The 20,327-nt window shown below is 45.7% G+C and overlaps 1 protein-coding gene across 5 annotated transcripts in view; it reads right to left on the reverse strand.

The window, feature by feature from the left end:
- Positions 1-1,730: 1,730 nt before the first annotated feature.
- LOC130869020 (E3 ubiquitin-protein ligase HERC2-like) overlaps positions 1,731-20,327 on the reverse strand; it is a 127,023-nt gene continuing 108,426 nt past the window's right edge. For 3 of the 5 annotated variants that reach the window (XM_057761133.1, XM_057761132.1, XM_057761134.1), the window contains 3 exons: positions 18,601-18,643; positions 17,116-17,203; positions 15,830-16,002 (listed from right to left, as the gene is read on the reverse strand). In XM_057761133.1, the coding sequence (XP_057617116.1) occupies positions 15,946-16,002; positions 17,116-17,203; positions 18,601-18,643 (188 nt within the window). In that variant the 3' untranslated portion in view covers positions 15,830-15,945. Of the gene's footprint in view, positions 16,003-17,115; positions 17,212-17,976; positions 18,644-20,327 lie in introns of those variants that run through there. The other 2 variants (XM_057761130.1, XM_057761131.1) reach the window with 2 other exon arrangements.

Consider the following 20,327-nt stretch of genomic DNA (forward strand, 5'->3'; position numbering starts at 1 on the left):
CCGCAGTGACAAACCTCCTCCAACAAGGCCATACTTCCCAATTCCTCCTAAACAGTTCCAACTCCTGGGGACCAAGTCTTCAGACGTCTGAGCCAGTGGGAGGCAGTCCCATCCACACTGCCACAATGTGTCTGTGTGAGGGTCCATGTGTGGGTATGTCCACATGAATGATGGTCCCTGCAGAGGCCAGAGGTGTAGGATCGCCTGGAACGAGAGCTTCAGGCAGTTATGAGCCTTCATATGTAGATAGTGGGAATTGAACTCAGGTCCTCTGCAAGAGCAGTACACACTCTTAACCACTAAGCCATCTCTGCAGCCTGCCCAAGTCTTTTTAACATACCTCTGTGTCTTTCCTGGGTGTGGCACAGAGGTAATGAACACATTTGGGACCTCAAATTCCTTGAGTTCAAACGTTGGTTCAACTTTTCATCTTGTATAAACTTAGAAAGGTCATTCACCTTTTCCAACCCTGAGATTTGGTTTTCTTCATATAAAATGGGGGCACAGATGACAGTATTTACCACATAGTATTATAAAAGAGAGTGGCGATGGTAATGGTGGTGAAGAACAAGAAAGAATCTGCAAAAGGCTTAGATGTAAGGGTTTAGTAATGTCAGCTGTTTCTGGGAAGCAGCTTGAGCTTTTTCATATATACCCCTCCTTCCTTGACCCCATGTAAGCTGTCCGCAAGTTCTCAGGACTCTACCTTGTCTGCCTGTGTGTGTGTGTGTGTGTGTGTCTGTCTGTCTGTCTGTCTGTCTGTCTATCTACCTACCTACCTACCTACCTACCTACCTACCTACCTACCTACCTCTCTGTCTGTCTGTCTACTTTTTACCTTTTAAGGTATATTTATTTTATTATTACGTATATGACTGTTTTGCTTACACAGGTACCCATGTATGGCTGGCACCCATGGAGGTCAGAAGAGGGTATCAGATCCCCTGAAACTGGAGTGGTTGTGAGCCACTTTGTAGGTGCTGGGAACCAAACTCAGGTCCTCTACAAGAGCAACAAATGCTCTTAACTGCTAAACCATCCTTCCAGCCCCAATTTTGTTTTTGTCTTGTTTTTTTGAGATTTTTTTTTTTTTTGATTTTTCGAGACAGTGTTTCTCCATAGCTTTTGGTTCCTGTCCTGGAACTAGCTCTTTTAGACCAGGCTGGCCTCGAACTCACAGAGATCCGCCTGCCTCTGCCTCCCGAGTGCTGGGATTAAAGGCGTGTGCCACCACTGCCCGGCTTTTTTTGAGATTTTGATTTTAAACAAAGTCTTGTGGAGCCCAGGCTGGCCTCAAATTTCATATATAGCCAAGGGTGACCTTGGAGTTCTGATCCTCCTGCCTCTTCCTCTCAGTGCTGAGATTGCAGGCTTGTACTGCCTCGCCAGTTTATTCAGTGGTGGAGACCAACCCAGAGCTTAGCGAACACGAGTGCTCTACCAGCTGGGCTACATCCCAGCCCAGGTCTTAGACACTACATGCATTCCCAGTCTGATATCTGGCCTGGCCATACGACCACCAGTCCAGACCGCCAGCATCTCCCACCTCAGTCGTACAAAAGCCTCTTCCCTAGCTTTACTGATGTTAGCCTTGTCCTTCAAAATCTGCCCATCACACAGTGGAGACACACAGTGTAGACCAAGTTGACCTCAAACTCAGTGATCTGCTCAGATTCCCCAGTGCTTAGGTTAAAACCGTGTGCCATGACATTTGACCTATTTTTTTTTAACTAAGAGGCTAGAGAGATGGCTCATCAGTTAAGAGCACTGCTTGCTCTTCCAGAGGTCCAGGATTCAATTCCCAGGACCCACCTAGAAACTTACAGTCTTCTGTAACTCCAGTCCATGGGATCCAATGCCATCTTCTAGCCTTGGGGAAAATCAGGCATGCATGTGGTGTACAGACCACATGGAACATAGACATATATGCAGACAAAATACCCATACACATAAAATAAATATTTTTTAAAACCATCAATATAGGACCAGCAAGATGTCTCAGTGGTTAAAAGGTCTTGCTGCATAAGCCTACTACTGATGAGTGTTCAATCCCCAGGACCCACAGTAGATGGAGAGATTCAACTCCACAAACACAGGCATGCCGGCATCCACACACACGTCATACACACACACAAACAACTAAAATAATTTTTAAGACCATTTTAATTTTAGAGGGCTGGGGCTTGCCTAACAAGCATGCCGCCCGACTTTGATCCCCAGCATCCCATATACCAGACATATGTTTCGGGTGTGGTCCCTTGGAGAGTTGAATGTCTGGGTCTCTCCTTAGGGGAACTGTGCCGGAGCTTCCCCTTGGGGCTGTGATGGGGTCTCGCATGGTGACCTTCCGGGTTCCGCTCTAAGCGTCGGTTCCTTTCAGAATGACCGCCTCTGCTGTCAGAGGGGCTGTAGTGAGTTCTCTGAGAATGGCTGCGGTGGAGTCCGGAAGGCCTGTGGAGCCTGGACTTAGAGGGACTGCGGTAGCCTCTTCCAGAAGAGCTATGCCTTGTCCTGCCAGAGCGTCTGGAAGGGGGTCTCTCAGAGAGAGTACTATGGCTCCGTTCTGAAGAACTGGCCCATGTTCTCCGGGTGGGACTGAGATGGCTCCTTTTTGAGGGGCTGCGGCATCTCTGAAAAGGGGGACTGTGTTGGTTCCTCCCATAAAGACCGAGCTGACCCTTGGGGGAGGAATTTTGTCCCCTTCTCTCACGAGGGCTCCTCCCTGAGGAACTGCGAGACCTTCTCCCAGAAGGGCTGGGTTGGCTCCTCCCTGCGGGACTGCGACCTCTCCCCTTAGAGAGCCTGGGCCGGCTCCTGTCAGAGATACTCTGAGGGGTTCTTCTAGAGGGACTGCGATCCTTCCTCTGGGAGGGACTGCGACATCTCCTCTCCGAGAGGCTTCTGAGGGTTCTGTCAGAGGGACTCGTAGGCTTTGTCTGAGGACTGTGGCGTTGGAGAGAGCTCACTTGTTTTGATTGTTGAGCTTGGTCACATGTTTTCTGCAACCTGTCTTCTTTCTTAGGGGTGGAACCCATGAACCTTTGCTTGATAACAGGTGTGCTGGCCCCTCTGCCATCTCCTGTTAAACAATCATCCTCGTCTTTTTCTTTGGGGTACAAGTTTTTGCTTGACCACAAATTGTCTGGACTAGCCCTGTCCTCAGGCTTCTGTGCAGTGAGAGCCATAACTCTTTGGAATGCCTGCTTTAGGCGCTGAAAAAGCAGCTGGATGAACCTGGGCTGGGAGGATTTCTTTGGTTGTCTCTTTGAAGAAACAGTGCTGGTTTGAGCGGTTTTGATACTCTTGCTTCTTGATGGATCAGTCAGTGTTCCAGAAGGACACTCTTCTGTGGGTCTACTGTTTTTGTAGAGATTTATGTTTTGTGTTTTAAGTTCCTTGGTGATTTTTTTCATTGGAAAATTTAATTCTGAGGTCTTTCTGCGTCTTGACTTAGCCCATTTTTCATGCCGGTTACTTTCAGAGCCACTCTCTGACGTGGAGAGAACCTCACAGAATTCATAATGCCCAGAGTCTTTGGCTTCTGTCTTCCCTGCCACGCCACAGCTGCCCCATTGCTTTTGCCTCCTGTGAACTGGTACAGAAGCCGGAGACTGGGAAGATCTGGGCTGGAAATCTCTTGTAGAAGTTGGACTCTTGGAAGCTGGAGTATAGATTTTAGCTTTCCTGTGCGATGAGGAAGGGTTCTTCGATGTGTCCGCTCTGTTTCTCCCACAATTCTTAGAGATGTGAGGTCTTTTTCTAATTCTCAGCCTAAAACCAAGATGCAACCGAGTCTCACCATGGCCTTCAGGGGTGCTTATAAGGTGGATCTGTGGGTAGACGAGAAGGTAAGACCCAAAACCAGACTGTAACTCATGACCGCACCTAAATCCTGAACATTGGCCGCACTGCAAGCAGATGGGGTATTTCAGGACAAGACCTGACCCTGGGGGTGGAGGGACGTTGTGGGGTATTTGACTGCGTAAGAGTTTTGCTGCTATCTTTAGCTGTAGATCTTTAAGTAGATGGAGCTGTTCTGAGTGATCGGTCTTGGTCTGGGAAAAATAACTTGACTTTGAGCGGTGAGACTCAAAAGTTCCTGTCTGTGAATCGCTCTGGGAGGTTTTACTCGGCTCCCTGGAAACAGGATCTTCCCTATTGTAAAGTATCCTGAGAGGAGACTCTGGCTTCCCTAAGGCAGGAAACTGGGCCCCTGTACATGAGACAGGCACGTGCTGAGTGACTTCCTGGAATATATCACTGAGTTTTGAGTTTGTTTTCTTTAGTCCCAATCTAGTACCAGAGTACTGCTGTATTATGGAGGATGTGGATCCGCGTGTCCACATCTTTAAGGGCATTCTTTTCTCGTGACCATGGCCTAAGATATGTCTCTGAATATAGTTTTTGACCACTGACGTCTGTGAAATCGTCCTTGGGCCCCTCTCTAGTAGGCTCTGGGAAAATTCCATCAGTTCAGCTGGAACCCCAAATAAATTCTGAATCGATCGGCAGATATCCATAGTGGCTCCTTCTGTTAAAAACGGTTGAGAACAAAGCTTCCTTTCCATAGTGGTTCCCAGAACATTCCCCAGCATCAGCATATTGGAGAGGTACTTCCTGGGTAGTCGCTGCCTACAGACATGGCTTTCCCAGATGTTCAGTTGTCTGCCCAGGAAAGAACGGATAGAGTTTCTTCGAGCTCCTAATCCTGCCTGAAACTCCGAGGGTAGTAATCTCAGTGGATAAGGAGCATAGCTCTGCAGTAAATTCCCAAATTCTTCCATTTGCTTCTTTTCGGTTGATTCCTTAGTTATGACATCCATATCCCAGATCTCGGGATATAGGGATCCCACAGAGTCCCCTGTTTTATCAGAGGGAAGGACCAAGGGAAGAGCTGGTGACCGCATCCTAATAGTTTCTGTATAGGACTCTGGAGACTGCAAAATGCCAGCATTAGAGTTCTTCATAGTCTGGGCTCTTGACACTTCCGGCCTTCCAGAACCCTGAAGGGGCCCTAATTCGCTTGTTTTGACAGAGCTTGAAATAAATGGTATCGGAGGGCTGCTTATGAACCTAGAGAAGTAATTCTCTGCTTGTAACTTTTCTGATGTTATCATTTCCGAATCTCTGTTCTGACACACCCGTCCTTGATTCAGATCCATTTCCAGTACTTTAGGAGATTCTCTTTTGATTCCTACAGATTTTCCAGCCTGAAGCCTTTGCTTATGAGTTAATACTGGAGGTTCCTCAAGTGGAGATGTTTGCTGTACGATTAATTCTGGAAAAGTCTCTTGAATATTTGCCCTTCGAGTTCGTTCTATAGGTTTTATCTTGTCTTGAAGATGTGGTCTTGGGAGTAAATTCAAAGGATCCTTTACTCGAGTTCTTGATCTTGTGGCAACTCCTATTGGTTCCACAGCCTGAGGACTGGGTCCTGGTGCCAACTCTTCGGATTTCACAACCAGAAGCAGGGGCTTGGGAAGCAATATCGTCTTTATCACTTGAAAGCCTGATAATTCTATCGTTTCTAAAATATGATGTGTTGGCTCTGCGATTAATTTCTTAGATTGCACATTTTGTAGCCAAAGTCTTGGAGCAAACTCTGCAACTATCCTATCATGCAGTTTGGGAGTCAAATCAACATATTTTGACCCTTGAGAGGTCGGCTCCGGTATCATCACTGACTCTATAACTTGAAGTGGTGGTCCAGGAATCACTGTCAGAGATTCAGAGACTTGAGGAACTTGAAGCTGTGTCTTTGCAGGTTCTGTCATTTGATCGAGTGGCTTTGGACTCACAGTTACGAAGTTTATAATCTGATCCAGTGATTCTATTGGAGTGATGTTCGCTTTTTCAATGCTTGCCTTCTGGGGCATTGTTAGACCAATTCCTACCTCTTCTGTCTGACATTCCTCAAACGTGAGCTCTACAGAGGCTGTATTTCCCACAACTTGATTGGTTGGCTGGGTGGCCAACTTTAAGAATTCTTCCCCTTGCAGCCATGGCTTAGAGGTCAAACCTACAGATTCGGGAATCTGAGGTCCTGGTGTTATTCCTGGAGCAGAATCCGGAACATGATAGAATGGCCTTGGTGACGAGGCTACAGATTGTTCCCTTGGGGATCTTTTCTCGGAGCTCCCCATCACAGGTCCTAAGTCTTGAGGATATGGCCATGGAGATTTTTCGACACATTCAGTCTCTCTGTTTACTGGTGTTGAAGTCACTCTAAGAAATTCTTTCCCTTGCTGTCTTACCTTACGAGTTAGCACCGTCATTTCTGTGGCATGATTCTTGAGGTCGAGGGTCATTCTCTTAGATCCTGTGGCTGGTTGGGTCTGTGACTGCTTGAAATCTTTCACTTGAGGCCACGAACAAGAAAGCATCTCCAGGGTTTCTAGGCTCTGGTAGTTTTTCTGTGGGGTCAGTTCTGAGGCGTTTGAATCTTGATCACTTAGTGTTGGAGTCAGATCAGCAAATCCTGGCACTTGAAGCTCTGGCTGCTGCGGCATCCGCAATGATTCTGTGACTGTATCCATTGGCTTGGGGAACAACCTCATAGATTTCTCTGTTGTTTCTGTGCTTTTGTGTCTAAACCCTTTCGTCATTTCTGAAGATCCCGCATCTTCTTGATAAACAGGCAGCGGAATATAATTTTCCAATTTAGGGGCTTGGTACCTGATCTTCGTGTTCATCTCTGCATAGTCCACCAGGTGGTATACTGGTCTGCACGTCACCTTAGAGGGTTCTGTGATTTGATCATTTGTTTGGGGAATTTGGTTCCCAAATGTCACATTTTGAAGGAATGGACTTGGTGATAAGCCCACAGAGTTTCCACTTCGTGGCAGGGACACTGATGATAATTTCACATGTTTTACACTTTGCCCCCTCAGCTCTGAAGTCAAAGCCTTAAATTTCATACATTGCGACTGCAACTCTGGAATTAAATTTGAAAATTTGACACTCGTCAGTGCTGGTCCTGCCAAGGACTTCCTGGTGGACTCCTGTGTTACTACCATTGGCGTCTCATCTAAAGCAATCTGTTGGCGATTCATACTTTGCTGTTGGGATCCAAGCTCCATGGGTTTTAGATCTTGAAGACATGGTTTTGGGGCAAAGAACGACTGAGCACATTGAGACCCGTGGCATGGAGCGAACTCTGAAGAGTTCCCGCTCTGAGACTGTGACCCTGGCTTCAAACACATAACTGTTTGAAAGCAAGGTCCTGGTGAAAATTCCCTACTTCTCAAGTCCTGCAGACCATAGCCAGGTGTCAGGTTTACAGAGTTTGTACAAAACAATGGCTGTTTGCTCATCTCTGGAAACATTTTATCTTCAGGCAGTGGTGTTGGTAAAACTTCCACAGAGTCCACACCAGTTGACTGAGGCTTCAGAGTCAACATGGGTTGTGCAGTTTGCTGCCGTGACCCAAATTGCTTCTTCAAAAATGGGATCTCTTGAAACTTTGCCCCTACCGATAAGTTAGATGGCTTCACACCTTGAAAAGGGGGTCCAGGGCTCAATAGAACAGATCTTGTATGCTGAGATTCTGATCCAGGGGTCCATGCAAAGGACTTTATGTTTTGCAACTGTGGCCCTGAACCAAGCTTCGCTAAACTTATGCGTTGTAATTCTAATCCTGGATTCAATTCAGAAAAATTCACACATTGTTCCTGTGGCCCAGGGTTGTATTCTGCAGGTGCTATACCTGCAATATTTGACCCTGGAGTTAATTCAAGCCTTAAATCTTGCAAGTGCTGTCCTGGGTTAACTGTTATAGGCATCTCTCTTTGAATTCCTGTCCCTGGGTTCAACTCAGGAAACTTCATACCTTGAAGTTTAGGAGCTTCTAAATGTGGCCCAGGGTTGTATCCCATAGAATTTGCAGACTGTGATTCTTGTCTTCGAGTACATGCAGAAGAATTCACATTTTGCAAATGTGTTTGGACACTGCCCCAAACACAATTTACACACATAATTTGTGGTGCTGGAAATGTTGTATCAGAATGCATTCCTTGAAGAAGTGGCCCAAGATTATTCCTATTAGAATGTTCACACTGAGGGTTTTGGCTTGGAATGCATGCAGAATTCTCACCTTGACAATGTGCTTTAGAATTGCACTCAGTGGAATTCATACATGGAGGACTTGGCTCCGGGGTGCATCCGGAAGAATTCACACACGGAGGACTTGGCTCCGAGGTGCATCCGGAAGAATTCACACACGGAGGACTTGGCTCCGGGGTGCATCCGGAAGAATTCACACACGGAGGACTTGGCTCCGGGGTGCATCCGGAAGAATTCACACACGGAGGACTTGGTCCTGGAGTGCATACGGAAGAATTCACACACGGAGGACTTGGTCCTGGGGTGCATACGGAAGAATTCACACATGGAGGACTTGGTCCTGGAGTGCATATGGAAGAATTCACACACGGAGGACTTGGTCCTGGGGTGCATATGGAAGAATTTACACATGGAGGACTTGACACTGAAGTGCATGCAGAAGAATTTACATCTTGCAAATTTGGCTCATGATTGCACACAGTAGAATCTACACATTGCAATTTTGGTCCTAAAATACACACAGAATTCATTCCATTAAAATGTGGCCCAGGGTTGCACATAGTATTTATACGCCAAGGGTCTGGCTCTGGAATGTGTGCAGAGAAATTTGTATTTTGCAAATATGACCCAGGTTTATATTCACTGGAATTTGTATACTGAGAATTTGCATCAGGAGTACATGCAGAATTCACATCTTCCAAATGTGATCCAAGGCAGAATTCCTTAGATTTTATGCCTTGAAGGTCTAGATCAGGGTGCAACTTAGGCGATTCTACATTTTGTGTTCCTGTGTTGGATGTCAGATTTTTACATCCTGGACTCAAGTCACAGAATCGAGACTTAAATTCCAAAAATAACTCATCTGACAGCTTGGACTCTGTGCACACATCAGGAGCTTTTCTCTCTCGCACCTGTTGCTCTGAGTTGAATTCCATAGATGTCAGATCTGGAAGCTTTGTACATACTTCTGATGACTGGATATGTTGCAAATGTGGCCCGTGACTGCAGACTACCGGTTTTATACTTTGTAGCTGTTGCTTTTGACTTAATTTGTGAAATTTCCCATCTTGCTTCAGGTTTCTGGCACTGAGTTCAGAAGGTCCCACACTATAAATTGTGGAGTCCGAGTCCTGCTCAGCAAATCCCACAACCTGCGATTCTGCACCAGGATTGATCCCCATATCCTTCACTGCTTGGACATTTGTAGGCTCGGGTTGCAGGCCTTTCAACTTCGATCCAGGCTTGACTGCCTCAGGTTCCATACCTTGAAGATCTAATTCTGGGGTTAACACGGATCCTTTCCCATCCTGGAACTGAGGGATTTTCAGCTGCAAAAGCTTCCTGTCAAGTGCCTTGCCGAAAGTCCGCCTAAGAGATTTTACATCCTGCCACAGTGACTGGGCCACAAAGCCCTTGGGTTTCTCTCCTTGAAGCATGTCCTCTGAAAATACTTCAGAAGACCTCATACCCTGCAAGCGTGGGCTAGAACTGACCTCTGTAGATCTTGCATCTTCCTGCTTTATCCCCAGAATTGACGTAGAAGATTTCTCATCTTGTAACTGAGGGCCCAAGTTTAACTCCACAGACTCCCCATTTGGGGACCTTGACTCCACTACCAAAGATTCCCCTTCTTGTAACTCTGGTTTTGGGGATGCCTCAGGGGTTTTTATGAGCTGTACTTTGGGCCTTACAGTCGTCTCTGATGATTTCAGACCTCCCAACTGTATGGATGGTTTCTGGGATTGTGACCCATAATTTTTCCCTAAACACTTCACGCCGTGGAACTCAGGTCCTGGTATCCACTGAACGGATCTTAGACTTCCAACCGGTGGATCTTTGTTTTGATCCACAGTTTTGATTCCTTGAGGTTGTGGCTCTGATGTTAAGTTCAAAGTTTTTGTTTTCTGAAGCCCTAGTGCTAATGGAGAGGTTTTTACTTGCTGTGACTGTGGCTCAAGATGCAACCCTACAGATTTTTCTTCTTGAATTATTTTAGACCTGACAGTCAATTCAGAGGGCCTCACACCCCTCCATTTTGTAGACGGCTTCAATTCTGTAGGTGTGGAACTTTGAAATTGCAACCTCAAGTCTGACCCTACCCATTTCTCATTTTGAAATTCAGATATTGGTATCCATCGGACGGATTTTGTACTTCCCGTGTGTGGCTCTGTGAACACCATAGTTTTCACATCTTGAAATGGTGGCTCTAACATTGGCTCTGAGACTTTCACCTGGTGCTCCTGTGGCCCTGGAGTCACCTGGCATGGTTTCATACTTGGCACCTGGGGTTCATCTTGGGCCTCTTCAGGTTTTACACTGTGAACAACTGGTTTAGGAGTCGATTCAAATGATGGTGTATCTTTAAATTGTACTTTAAATTTGATCTCTTTGGGTTTTTTATCTGCAGGTTTGGCTTCTTGACCTGACTTCATGGACAACACATTTTCTGACTCAAAATGTTTGCTCAGCTGGTCTAAAACCCTACCTTTCCACTCGGGTGATCTTACAGTTATCTGGTCATCCTGTCCAGGCTTGAGAGTTAAATCTGTAGGCGCCATCCCTCGACACGGTTGTGTTGAGACTAAATTCACAAGTTTTACTCCTGGGATTCCTTGTGTTTTGGCTATATTCACAGGTTTTAGACTTTGTGGCTTCAAACATGAGATAATCACATGTTTCCTACCCCGCATTTGTGACTGTGCAGTCAGTTCCTTAGGTTTTATACCTTGTAGTTGAGGCACCTGCAACACCTCCATAAACTCATCTTGAAACTGCATCCCTGGTACAAAAGTCACAGGACTCTCTTCTTGCTTTGGTTCAAGTTTCAAACCCATGGCATTTGCATCTTGAACATGTGTATCACGGGCCAGCCCCACAGTCTTCAAGTCTTGAATTGTTGAACCTGGAATCAACTTCACAGTTTTTGTACCATCTGACTGGGAACTACATGGGGATACCACTGTAGATTTTATCCTCTCTGGACATTGTCCTACAGTTAAGACTGCAGATTTCCTATTCTCTAACTGTGGTCTTGAAGGTAGTAACTCAGATTTTAAACCTTTCAAGTTGGGGCCCCGGGGCAGCTCCTCAGGTACTTTATCTCCTGCTTGTTTCCCTGGGGTTAACAGTATAGCTTTGACTTTTCCCCGCTCTGACTTTGACCTTAACTCCATAGATTTCACATATCCCAAATGTGGCCCTGGCGTTAACTCTTCCTGCTTTGACGCTGTGACCTTCTCCACAGGTTTTATATGTCCCAAATGCTGCCCAGGGATCGATTCAGAAGATTCTATACCTTGTGCCTCTGGTCTTCCAACCAACTCAGAATGATCTACACTTGCTAGCTGTATCCTGGGAGTCAATCTCACTGATTCTGCCGTTGGTATTTGTGGCTCAGATGGTAGTTTATAAGACATCTCATCTTCAAAGCTTGGTGCTTGATTCCTTGTGACATATGCCCTGTCTTCAAACAGCGTCTCCTGTATTATTAACTCTGGCTTCATCCCTTGCCTCTCTGGCTGTGTGGTAAACTCAAACATTTTTACACACTCCAACTGTGGCCCCGAGTGTAACTCTGAAGTCGTCACACCTTCAGATTGAGTTCCTGATGTTCCATCAAAAAGTTTGACATTTTGCAGTCTCGGCCCCGAGTTAAAACTCACCTGCTTTGTATCGTTCAGCTCTGGGGTCATCTTCGCTAGCTTTGGATTATGTATCCCCAACTTTGGAATCATAGAATGCATACCGTCAAACAATGGTCCTGGAGTTTGCTCCCCAAATTTGACCCCTTGAAGTCTTAGCCTAGAAGCTAACTCAGAAAATTTGGTATCTTGTTGCCGCAGTTCCGGGATTACCTCCTCAGATATCACGCTTGGATATTGTAGTTCAGAGGCTGGTATTGTGTGTTTCCTGCTATGAAACTCTGATACTTCCACAGGTAGAACAAGCTTCCTATCTTCAACCTGTGGCTCTTGGCTTAATGGCAAAAATGATTCTGGCAAAAGTCCCTGAGACTTCCTATCTTGAGAGTGAATACCTGGTATGACCTGTGTACATCTGAAACCTTGGTGCTTGGGCTTAGGGGTCAGATCAGAGAATTTCACAGCTTGCAAGCATGGTCCTACATTTACTTCCACAGGCTTCACATGTTGCAGTTTTGCTTCTGGAAGATTTGGCCCCGGGATATAATCTGATGATCTGATTTCTGGTACTGGGGAACGTGAGAGTGCCTCATCAGATTTCACACCATAACGTGGGGGGCCTGAGATGAAATTTCCTCGTTTTCCCCCTTGGTAGAACGTTGGAAATCTGACACTTTGCAGTTGTGGCCCTGGAATCAACCCAGATTTGATACTTAGCTGCTGTGGACCTAGATTTAAATGCACAGATTTCACTTTCAGGGGCTGTGTCTCCTCAATCAGTTCCTTCGGGGATGGACTCTGTGGCCCTGACTCTGGCTTTGTCTTTTCAGGACCTACCTCTCCTAGAGACAACTGTCGTGTTACATTTACAGATTCCTCATTTTGCAACTGTGATTCTGTATCCATTTGCCTAAGTTTGACTTCGAGCTGGGGCCCTGGGATCACATCTTTAATGTGTGGTTTGGGTCCTGTAGTTAGTGCGATGGGCTCTACAGCTAGTACAGGTGGTTCACCAATTACTTCCACAGACTGCAAGTGTTGAGCCAAGGACTCCGATTTCTCACCTTGCACTCCTGGTTCTAGACCCAACTCCAGAGATCCCATTTCTGAATATGGTTCTATCATGGCCCCCCGAGTAATATCAACTTTAGGAAATGTTAATCTGATAGTCTCTCTGTCTTCATACTCTGGTTTTAGAGTTATTTCTGATAAGTTAGTAACTTCTGAACAAGTTTCTAGAGTCCCATGAAGAAACTTCCCATCTGAGGGCTGTGATTCTGGGGCCATCACCGCTGAGTTCATATTCTGCACTTCTGAGTCTGGTAGCAAATCCGGAGCATCTTTAATTGCATTTTGTGATTCTGGAGTCTCTTGCATCTCTTTTACAACCTGGTTCCTAGTTTCAAGAGTTTCTTGGAGTGGTGGTGAGTACATCTCCATAGAGTCTGAGGTTTGGCGCAGTGGTATCAGCCTCATTCCTAATGATGATTGTGTCAGCTCAACAGATTCTTCCACCTGATGACAAATGTCAGAGCCCACTCTTTCTTCTGGGGCTTGACGCCGCAGGGCCAATTCTGCAGGTTCCAGGAAATGATAACTTGGGTCGGGGTTCACTTCTAAGGGTTTTACCGCACAAAGGTGTGTGCTTGGGACCAATTCACTAAGATTCACACTTTCCACCAGTGCCTCGGGAATTAAACTCCTACCTTCTACCAACAGAGTCTTTCTATCTTCGAGCAATGGCACATGGGCTGTCTTCTCAAAGCTGGTGCTTTGTGAATATGGTTTTCGGGTCAAGTTCGCAGATTTCTTGTCTTCAAGTGATGGTCTTGGAGCCAACTCCACCATTTTTGAATCTCCTTGTAACTCCTGCGATAGGGCTGAATGAACAACCCCTTGCATACCTTGAGTCTGTGAACCAGGGGTCAATTGTACTGATGTATCACTTTGCCCCTGTGGACCTGGGGCCAGCCCAGCAGCCTGTATGTTTTGGAGTTGTGCTTCAACTATCACTTGGCCAGATTTCACATCTTGAAGTTGAGATTCAGGGGCCGATGGCACAGATTCCTCACTTTGCAATTGTGGCATGTGGGTTAATTCCTCAAACTGCATAGTCAGCTGATGCAATTCTAGGGTCAAATCTGTAGATACTGCTCTTGAGGTCGGTGGTCCATATTTTACCTTTTCTGGGACTAAATCCATGGCTATGTCCACAGATTTCATATTTCGCAATCTTGGATCTGGGATTAAGGGCTCAGATTTTACGTTCTGTAACTCTGGCTGTGGAGTCAAACCAGGAGGCTCTACAACTTGGAGTGGTGGGATCATTCCCACCCCAGGTGGCGCCTGTACTATCGGGGTCACCTTTAGAGCATGCGGGGACTGACCTGATGGTAGCAGAATCACTCCTGATGACGCTAGGGCTGTAGACGGTAGCTGTGGAGGTATGCCTCGAGATTCTGCTGCTCCTCTTGGGACAGCAGAAGTCAGAACGTCTGGCTGAGCTGGCAGTGGGGTCAAATTTTCAGTTTGGATCAAAGCCCGAGGTTCTGTAATGTGTGGCTGTCCTGGTGGAATTTTCTGCATGAAATCCATGGTTTGTTGTGCCACTGGGGTTGCTTTTGTATAATCAATGGCTTTAGGAAGTGCACTTGAGCTAATTTCCAATATATTTTCATGTATTGGACCGGGAGCAATCCCAATGTGTTCTGTGGCTTTATTCTGTGGCCCCAAGGTCGTGTTCGGTGTTCCCATGACTTTATGCTGAGGCTGGGGGATCACTTCCACAGTTCCCAGAACTGATTGCTGTAGCCCTAGACTCTTATCTTCTGGTCGTATGGCTTGGTGGCCATGCAATGTATCCACCTTTGCCGACTCCATGACTTGGTATTGTGGCTTTGGGGCTATTTTTGCTGGTTCTATGACATGTGGGTATAATTCATTAATCAGCCCCATGGAATCCATGATGCGAAGCAATTTCTCAGGAGTTACCTTCATATTATCTGTGACTGGACTCAGTCTTGAGGCCATACTCTTTGATTCTGTAGCTGAATGCTGAAGACTTGTTACTGTTTTTTGTTCAATTACTTGATCTGATGGCCGAGGAGTTAGATTCACTGTTTCTGCTTGATTTGGTGGCTGCGGGGGAAACCCCACGCTGTCTATCACCTGCGCGTGTGATTCTGGGATCATTCCCATCAAGCCCATAACCTGAAGCAATGCCACTGGAGTAACCTTTATGCTGTCCGTGGCTGAGCGTGGTACCTGGGCTGTCAGTTCCACGTCAGTTACTTGTGCCCTTTGTGGCTGTATCCTTTTTTCTGGAAGACCTAGGACCCTCTGGTCTATATTCAGCTCTAACACATGCCTTGGATCTTTTTTCAGTAAACCGTTTTCTTCCCGAACTATGTTAATGGGAGCTGGAGTGCCCACTGATATAACTACAGGGTTGTAGCTAAGAACCTGGCTGTCATTAGCAGACTGTAACTGCTTGTTTGAGGTCAGCGGCTGTGACACTTCCGTCCTGCTTAATTTAGAATTCACCCCAATGTTTACATGGACATGAAACGATGGAGCATCTGGAGATCGGCTGGTATTTTGCTCAGCCCTCTGAGGGAGGAGTGTAGGTAACTGAGTTTTGGGGAGCCCTTGTTCAGGGACTCCTTGTACATCCAGCAAATGATTCAGTATTTCCCAGGATTTCTTCACAGGCAGAGGCACCACTTGTGCCCGCAAAGTAGAAACCTTATGAGACATGTGTCCTTCCAGTTCTCCTCTGACTAAAGGAGAGAGCTGGAGTGGAGCCCGTACTAGGGGTGGGCCTGGGCTCTCATTCAAAACCGAATTTGGCCCAAGATCTGATTGGGCCAAATGATTCTTTCTCTTATTTCTTGTATTCTCTTGTTTGCAAGAATCTAGGTTTTCTAAAACTGAATTAATAAAAAAGCGTTGAGTTTTTAAGGGAGGAGGAGCTGCCAGATTTTGAAAAAGATCTGCTTTCTTAAGATCTGCCTGCTGAAAAATAGGCAGGGATGAGCCCTGGCTCCTGGGAGCGGGCGGTTCCTTTCGGGAGAAAGCAGGTAAGCTATGGCTGTGCAATTGCCACGTTGCTCCTCCAGGAAAGACTGGAAGATAAGATGGGTTCGAGCTGTCACTGGATGATACAGAGGACACGCTGGAGTCATAAGAACGGTTTCCCGCCGTACAGTAGCAAGAAGGTGGGATAGCCTCCCGACCCACAATGTCAGAGACGGAGGAGGAAGATAAATCTTGCGAGTCTTGTAGACTTAAAAGTGTTGACCTGACAAAAAGAAATGTTTTCGTTTTCTTTGGGATCAGTAGGCATAAAATTAGTAAGGAGAGAGAGTGGTTGTTTCAAGTTCAAAACATTTTTGGTCTAAGGGAGAGATGAAAGGAGGGGTTGCATTCACAAACATCAGTTGTTTATGTAAAGAATCCCTCCACCAAGAGCAAAATGTGTGAGTCAGTGAGGAAAGGACATGCTGTACAAAGAGAGAAGCTGAGTTCCATCCCCAGAACCCACATGAAAAGAAAGGGACACAGTGCCCCAGTGCTGGGGAAGCAGAGAGAAGTGGGTCCCCTGGGGCTCACTGGACAGCCAAGGCTAATTATCTCAAAAATCCAGCTGATGGCTCCCCAGAAATGACACCCAAGTTTTGTAGATACATACATGCACACACACACACACACACACATGCACACACACACAACCTGTGCTTGCCATTAAGCCAGAAGACCTGTGTTCGATCCCCAAGAACCACATGTCAGAAGGAAAGAACTGACTACTGTGGCTTCTCCTCTGACCACCATGTACATGATGTGGTACACATGTGCACACATGCACAAAAATAATAAATAAATACCTAAATAAATGTGATGTGTACACACACACTTTGGGGCCTAGAGATATGGCTCAGCAGTTAAGAGTAGTGTCTGCTCTTCCAGAGGACCCAAGTTTGCTTACCAACACCCACATGGTAGTCTACAAACATTTCTTTTTTTTTTTTTTTTTTTTTTTTTGGTTTTTCGAGACAGGGTTTCTCTGTGGTTTTGGAGCCTGTCCTGGAACTAGCTCTGTAGACCAGGCTGGTCTCGAACTCACAGAGATCCGCCTGCCTCTGCCTCCCAAGTGCTGGGACTAAAGGCGTGCGCCACCACCGCCCGGCTGTCTACAAACATTTCTAACTGCAGTGCCAGGGGATCCAATGCCCTCTTCTGGCCTCTGTGGGCATCAGGCATGAATGTGGTGCACAAACACACATGCAAGTAAAATACCCATATAAAACATGGAATAAATAAAGCTTAAAATATTATTCTCCATTGCTCAAACTCAAATTTCTTTTACCTCCCTCCTTTTACTCCTTCTCTCCCCACCCAGAAACTGTTTTCTGACCTTGCATTTTCCAGATGTTGGAGGATCTGTTGAAGACTCCTGTCTATTGACGAGAATACACATTCCTCGCTCCAGCCCATAGAAAGTCCTGAAATACTGAACACAAAAGGGGATGTCAGTAGAACTGAAGTGATATTAAAGTACCAGTAAGCCAGCCAATAAGAATAGGAAGTTAATTTAGGAAGGAGGCAATTGCTGTCACAGTAAACGAAGTAAAAGTCCCAGGATTTTACACACAGCATCTACGGTTAAGATGGTGTTGCAGTAGGATTTCCATTGTTGTGCTGAAACACGATGGCCACAAGCTTAGGGGGACAGGGTTTGTCTCAGCTTACAGTTCTCAGGTTACACTCCATTGCTGACGGAAGTCATGGTAGGACCTCAGGGCAAGATGGACCCAGGAGGCAGCAGCTGATGCAAAGGCCGTGGAGGAACCCTGCTTACTGGATTGCTTTCATGGCTTGTTCACCCTGCCTTCTTGTGCTACTTGAAACCACCAGTGCATGGGTGGCATCACCCACAGTGAGCTGGACCTTCCTATATCAATCATCAATTAAGAAAATGTAGCTGGGCAGCGGTGGCACACGCCTGTAATCCCAGCACTTTGGAGGCAGAGGCAGGTAGATCTCTGAGTTCAAGGCCTGTCTGGTCTACAGAATGAGTTCTAGGACAGCCAGAGAAGCCCTGTTTTGGAAAACCAAAAAAAAAAAAAAAAAATTAAAAAAAGCAGCACAGGCTTGTCCACAGGGCAATCTAGAGAGGGCAATCTCTTCCAAAATGATGCCAGTTTGGATCATGTTGACATGAAACCAGCCATCATGGTATTTGTCATAGGACAGTCTGAAGACAGACTCTGCTTACCATGTTAGATCAGCTTCAATGATATTCATCATTCCAGCTTTTTTGAGCTGTGAAACTGTAACAGGAGTAAAGAGACCATGAGCATAGTGACTACTGACATCATCTAACAATTAGGGGAGCAAAGATGAAGTCACATCGTGAAACTGATGAGTGGTACGGCCCAGGTATCAAGTTTTGTTTTGCAAGCAAACTATACTGTCTTCATCATGTACTAGAAGTGACCCCGGAATGCTGTAGTGAGGGACACAGAGGTTCCCAATACATCTTTTCCTTTAAAGATGTCTACCCCACATCCACATCCGTGGTAGCGGAATAAAGGAGATGGACCTCCCTCACCAAACTCTTGGTAGTTAATTTTTGCCCATTCTCCTTTCCCATATTTTGGGCTTTCCATGAAAATATATGGGACAGAGAAGCACAAGGAAAGCAAACAATGTAGGAATTATGGAGCTGTCTGCATGACTTTGGAAGTGAAGATGTCAGAAAGATGGGGGTACTCTCCAGGAACACCCTCTTTTTCCACTTTCTTCCACCCGCTGTTCAAGACTAGAGTTTGAAAGCATGGCCCACGGCTGATCAGTCACCAGCCTTGAGCTGATCAGTAAGGGAGAGAATCATTCTGACCGGTCATTTTCTGGATTTGTTTTACATCCTGTTGCTTGGAAATCTAGAGAAACACACAAAAAGAAACAAAGTCAGGTTTATGCTCTAGATTGGGGGTTTTATGGACAACACTTCTCACCTTATCTATGGGATATTGACACATTTCATATCAGGTATCAACACGGTTGTCATCTGTAACCATATTATTACTTACCATCTCATCGAATAACGTGTGAATAATTTATTAAATATACTGAGGGACCAGCAAGATGGCCCTGTAGGCACAGGTATTTGACACCAAGCCTAATGACCTGAGTTCCATCTCTGGAGCCCACAGAGTAAAAGAAGAAAAGCAATTTCCACAAGTCGTCTTCACCTCCACACGCGTGCCATGGGCATTTGTACATGGATGTACACACATACAAATTAGTCCTAGATTATTGTGTATAGTACTGAGACTCTAGAGATAAATATGAGTCCTGTACTCTAGAGACTTGCATTCATAAGGAAAATAGTCAACCAAACAGGTAAGATGCCATGTGGGAGTCAGCAAAACGACTCAGTGGCTAAAGATACCTGTGGCCAAGCCTTGGCAACCTATGTTCAATCCCTATCACCAGTATGGTACATGAAAACACTCTTTCAGGTTGTCCTCTACTTCCACATGTCCCTGGCCCCATGCCCTATGTACACATGTACACACACACACAAAATATAATTTTCATTTTGTTTTGTTTTTGTTTTTCGAGACAGGGTTTCTCTGAGAAACCTGGCTGTCCTGGAACTTGCTCTGTCGATCAAGCTGATCTGGAACTCACAGGGATCCCACTTCTGCCTCTTGAGTGCTTACAAATGTAATTTTTAAAAAATGGGGTACCTCACTCAGGATAGTGTTTTCTAATTCCATCCATTTGTATGCGAAATTCAAGATGTCATTATTTTTTACTGCTGTATCGTACTTTAATGTGTAAATGTGCCACATTTTCTTCATCCATTCTTCAGTTTGGGGCCATCTAGGTTGCTTCCAGATTCTGGCTATTACAAATAATGCTGCTATGAACATAGTTGAACAAATGCCCTTGTAGTATGATTGAGCATCTTTTTGAGGTAACCCAGACCCAAAAAGATGAATATGGTATGTACTCACTCATAAGCGAATACTAGCTATAAACAAAGGACATTGAGCCTATAATTCATGATCCTAGAGAAACTAAGTAATAAAGTGAACTCTAAGAAAAACATATATAGATCCACCTGGAAAGTCGAAATAGACAAGATCGCCTGACAAAATTGGGAGCACGGGGTGGATGGAGAAGGGAGGGGAGAAGGGAAAGGCTAGGGGAGAAGGAGAGGAGTGAGGAGAACTTGAGGGAATGGGATAGTCGAGATGGAGGAAGGACAGAGATGAGAGCAAGGAAAGAGATAGCTTGATTGAGGGAGCCATTATGGGGTTAACAAGAAACATGGCTCTAGATATAGGAATTCAAAAGGATGACCCCAGCTAAGACCCTAAGCAATAGAGGAGAGGGAGCCCAATCTTAATTTGCCCTGTAGTCAGACTGATGAATATCTTAAATGTCAACACAGAACCTTCATCCAGCAACTGATGGAAACAGAGGCAGAGACCCACTTTGGAACACTGGACTGAGCTCCCAAAGTCCAGTTGAAGAGTGGAAGGAATGAGAATATGAGCAAAGAGGTCAAGATCACGATGGGTTCACCCACTGAAACAGTCTACCTGAGCTAAT

The sequence above is a fragment of the Chionomys nivalis genome, assembly GCF_950005125.1.
Source record: "Chionomys nivalis chromosome 23 unlocalized genomic scaffold, mChiNiv1.1 SUPER_23_unloc_1, whole genome shotgun sequence".
Taxonomy (NCBI): Eukaryota; Metazoa; Chordata; class Mammalia; order Rodentia; family Cricetidae; genus Chionomys; species Chionomys nivalis.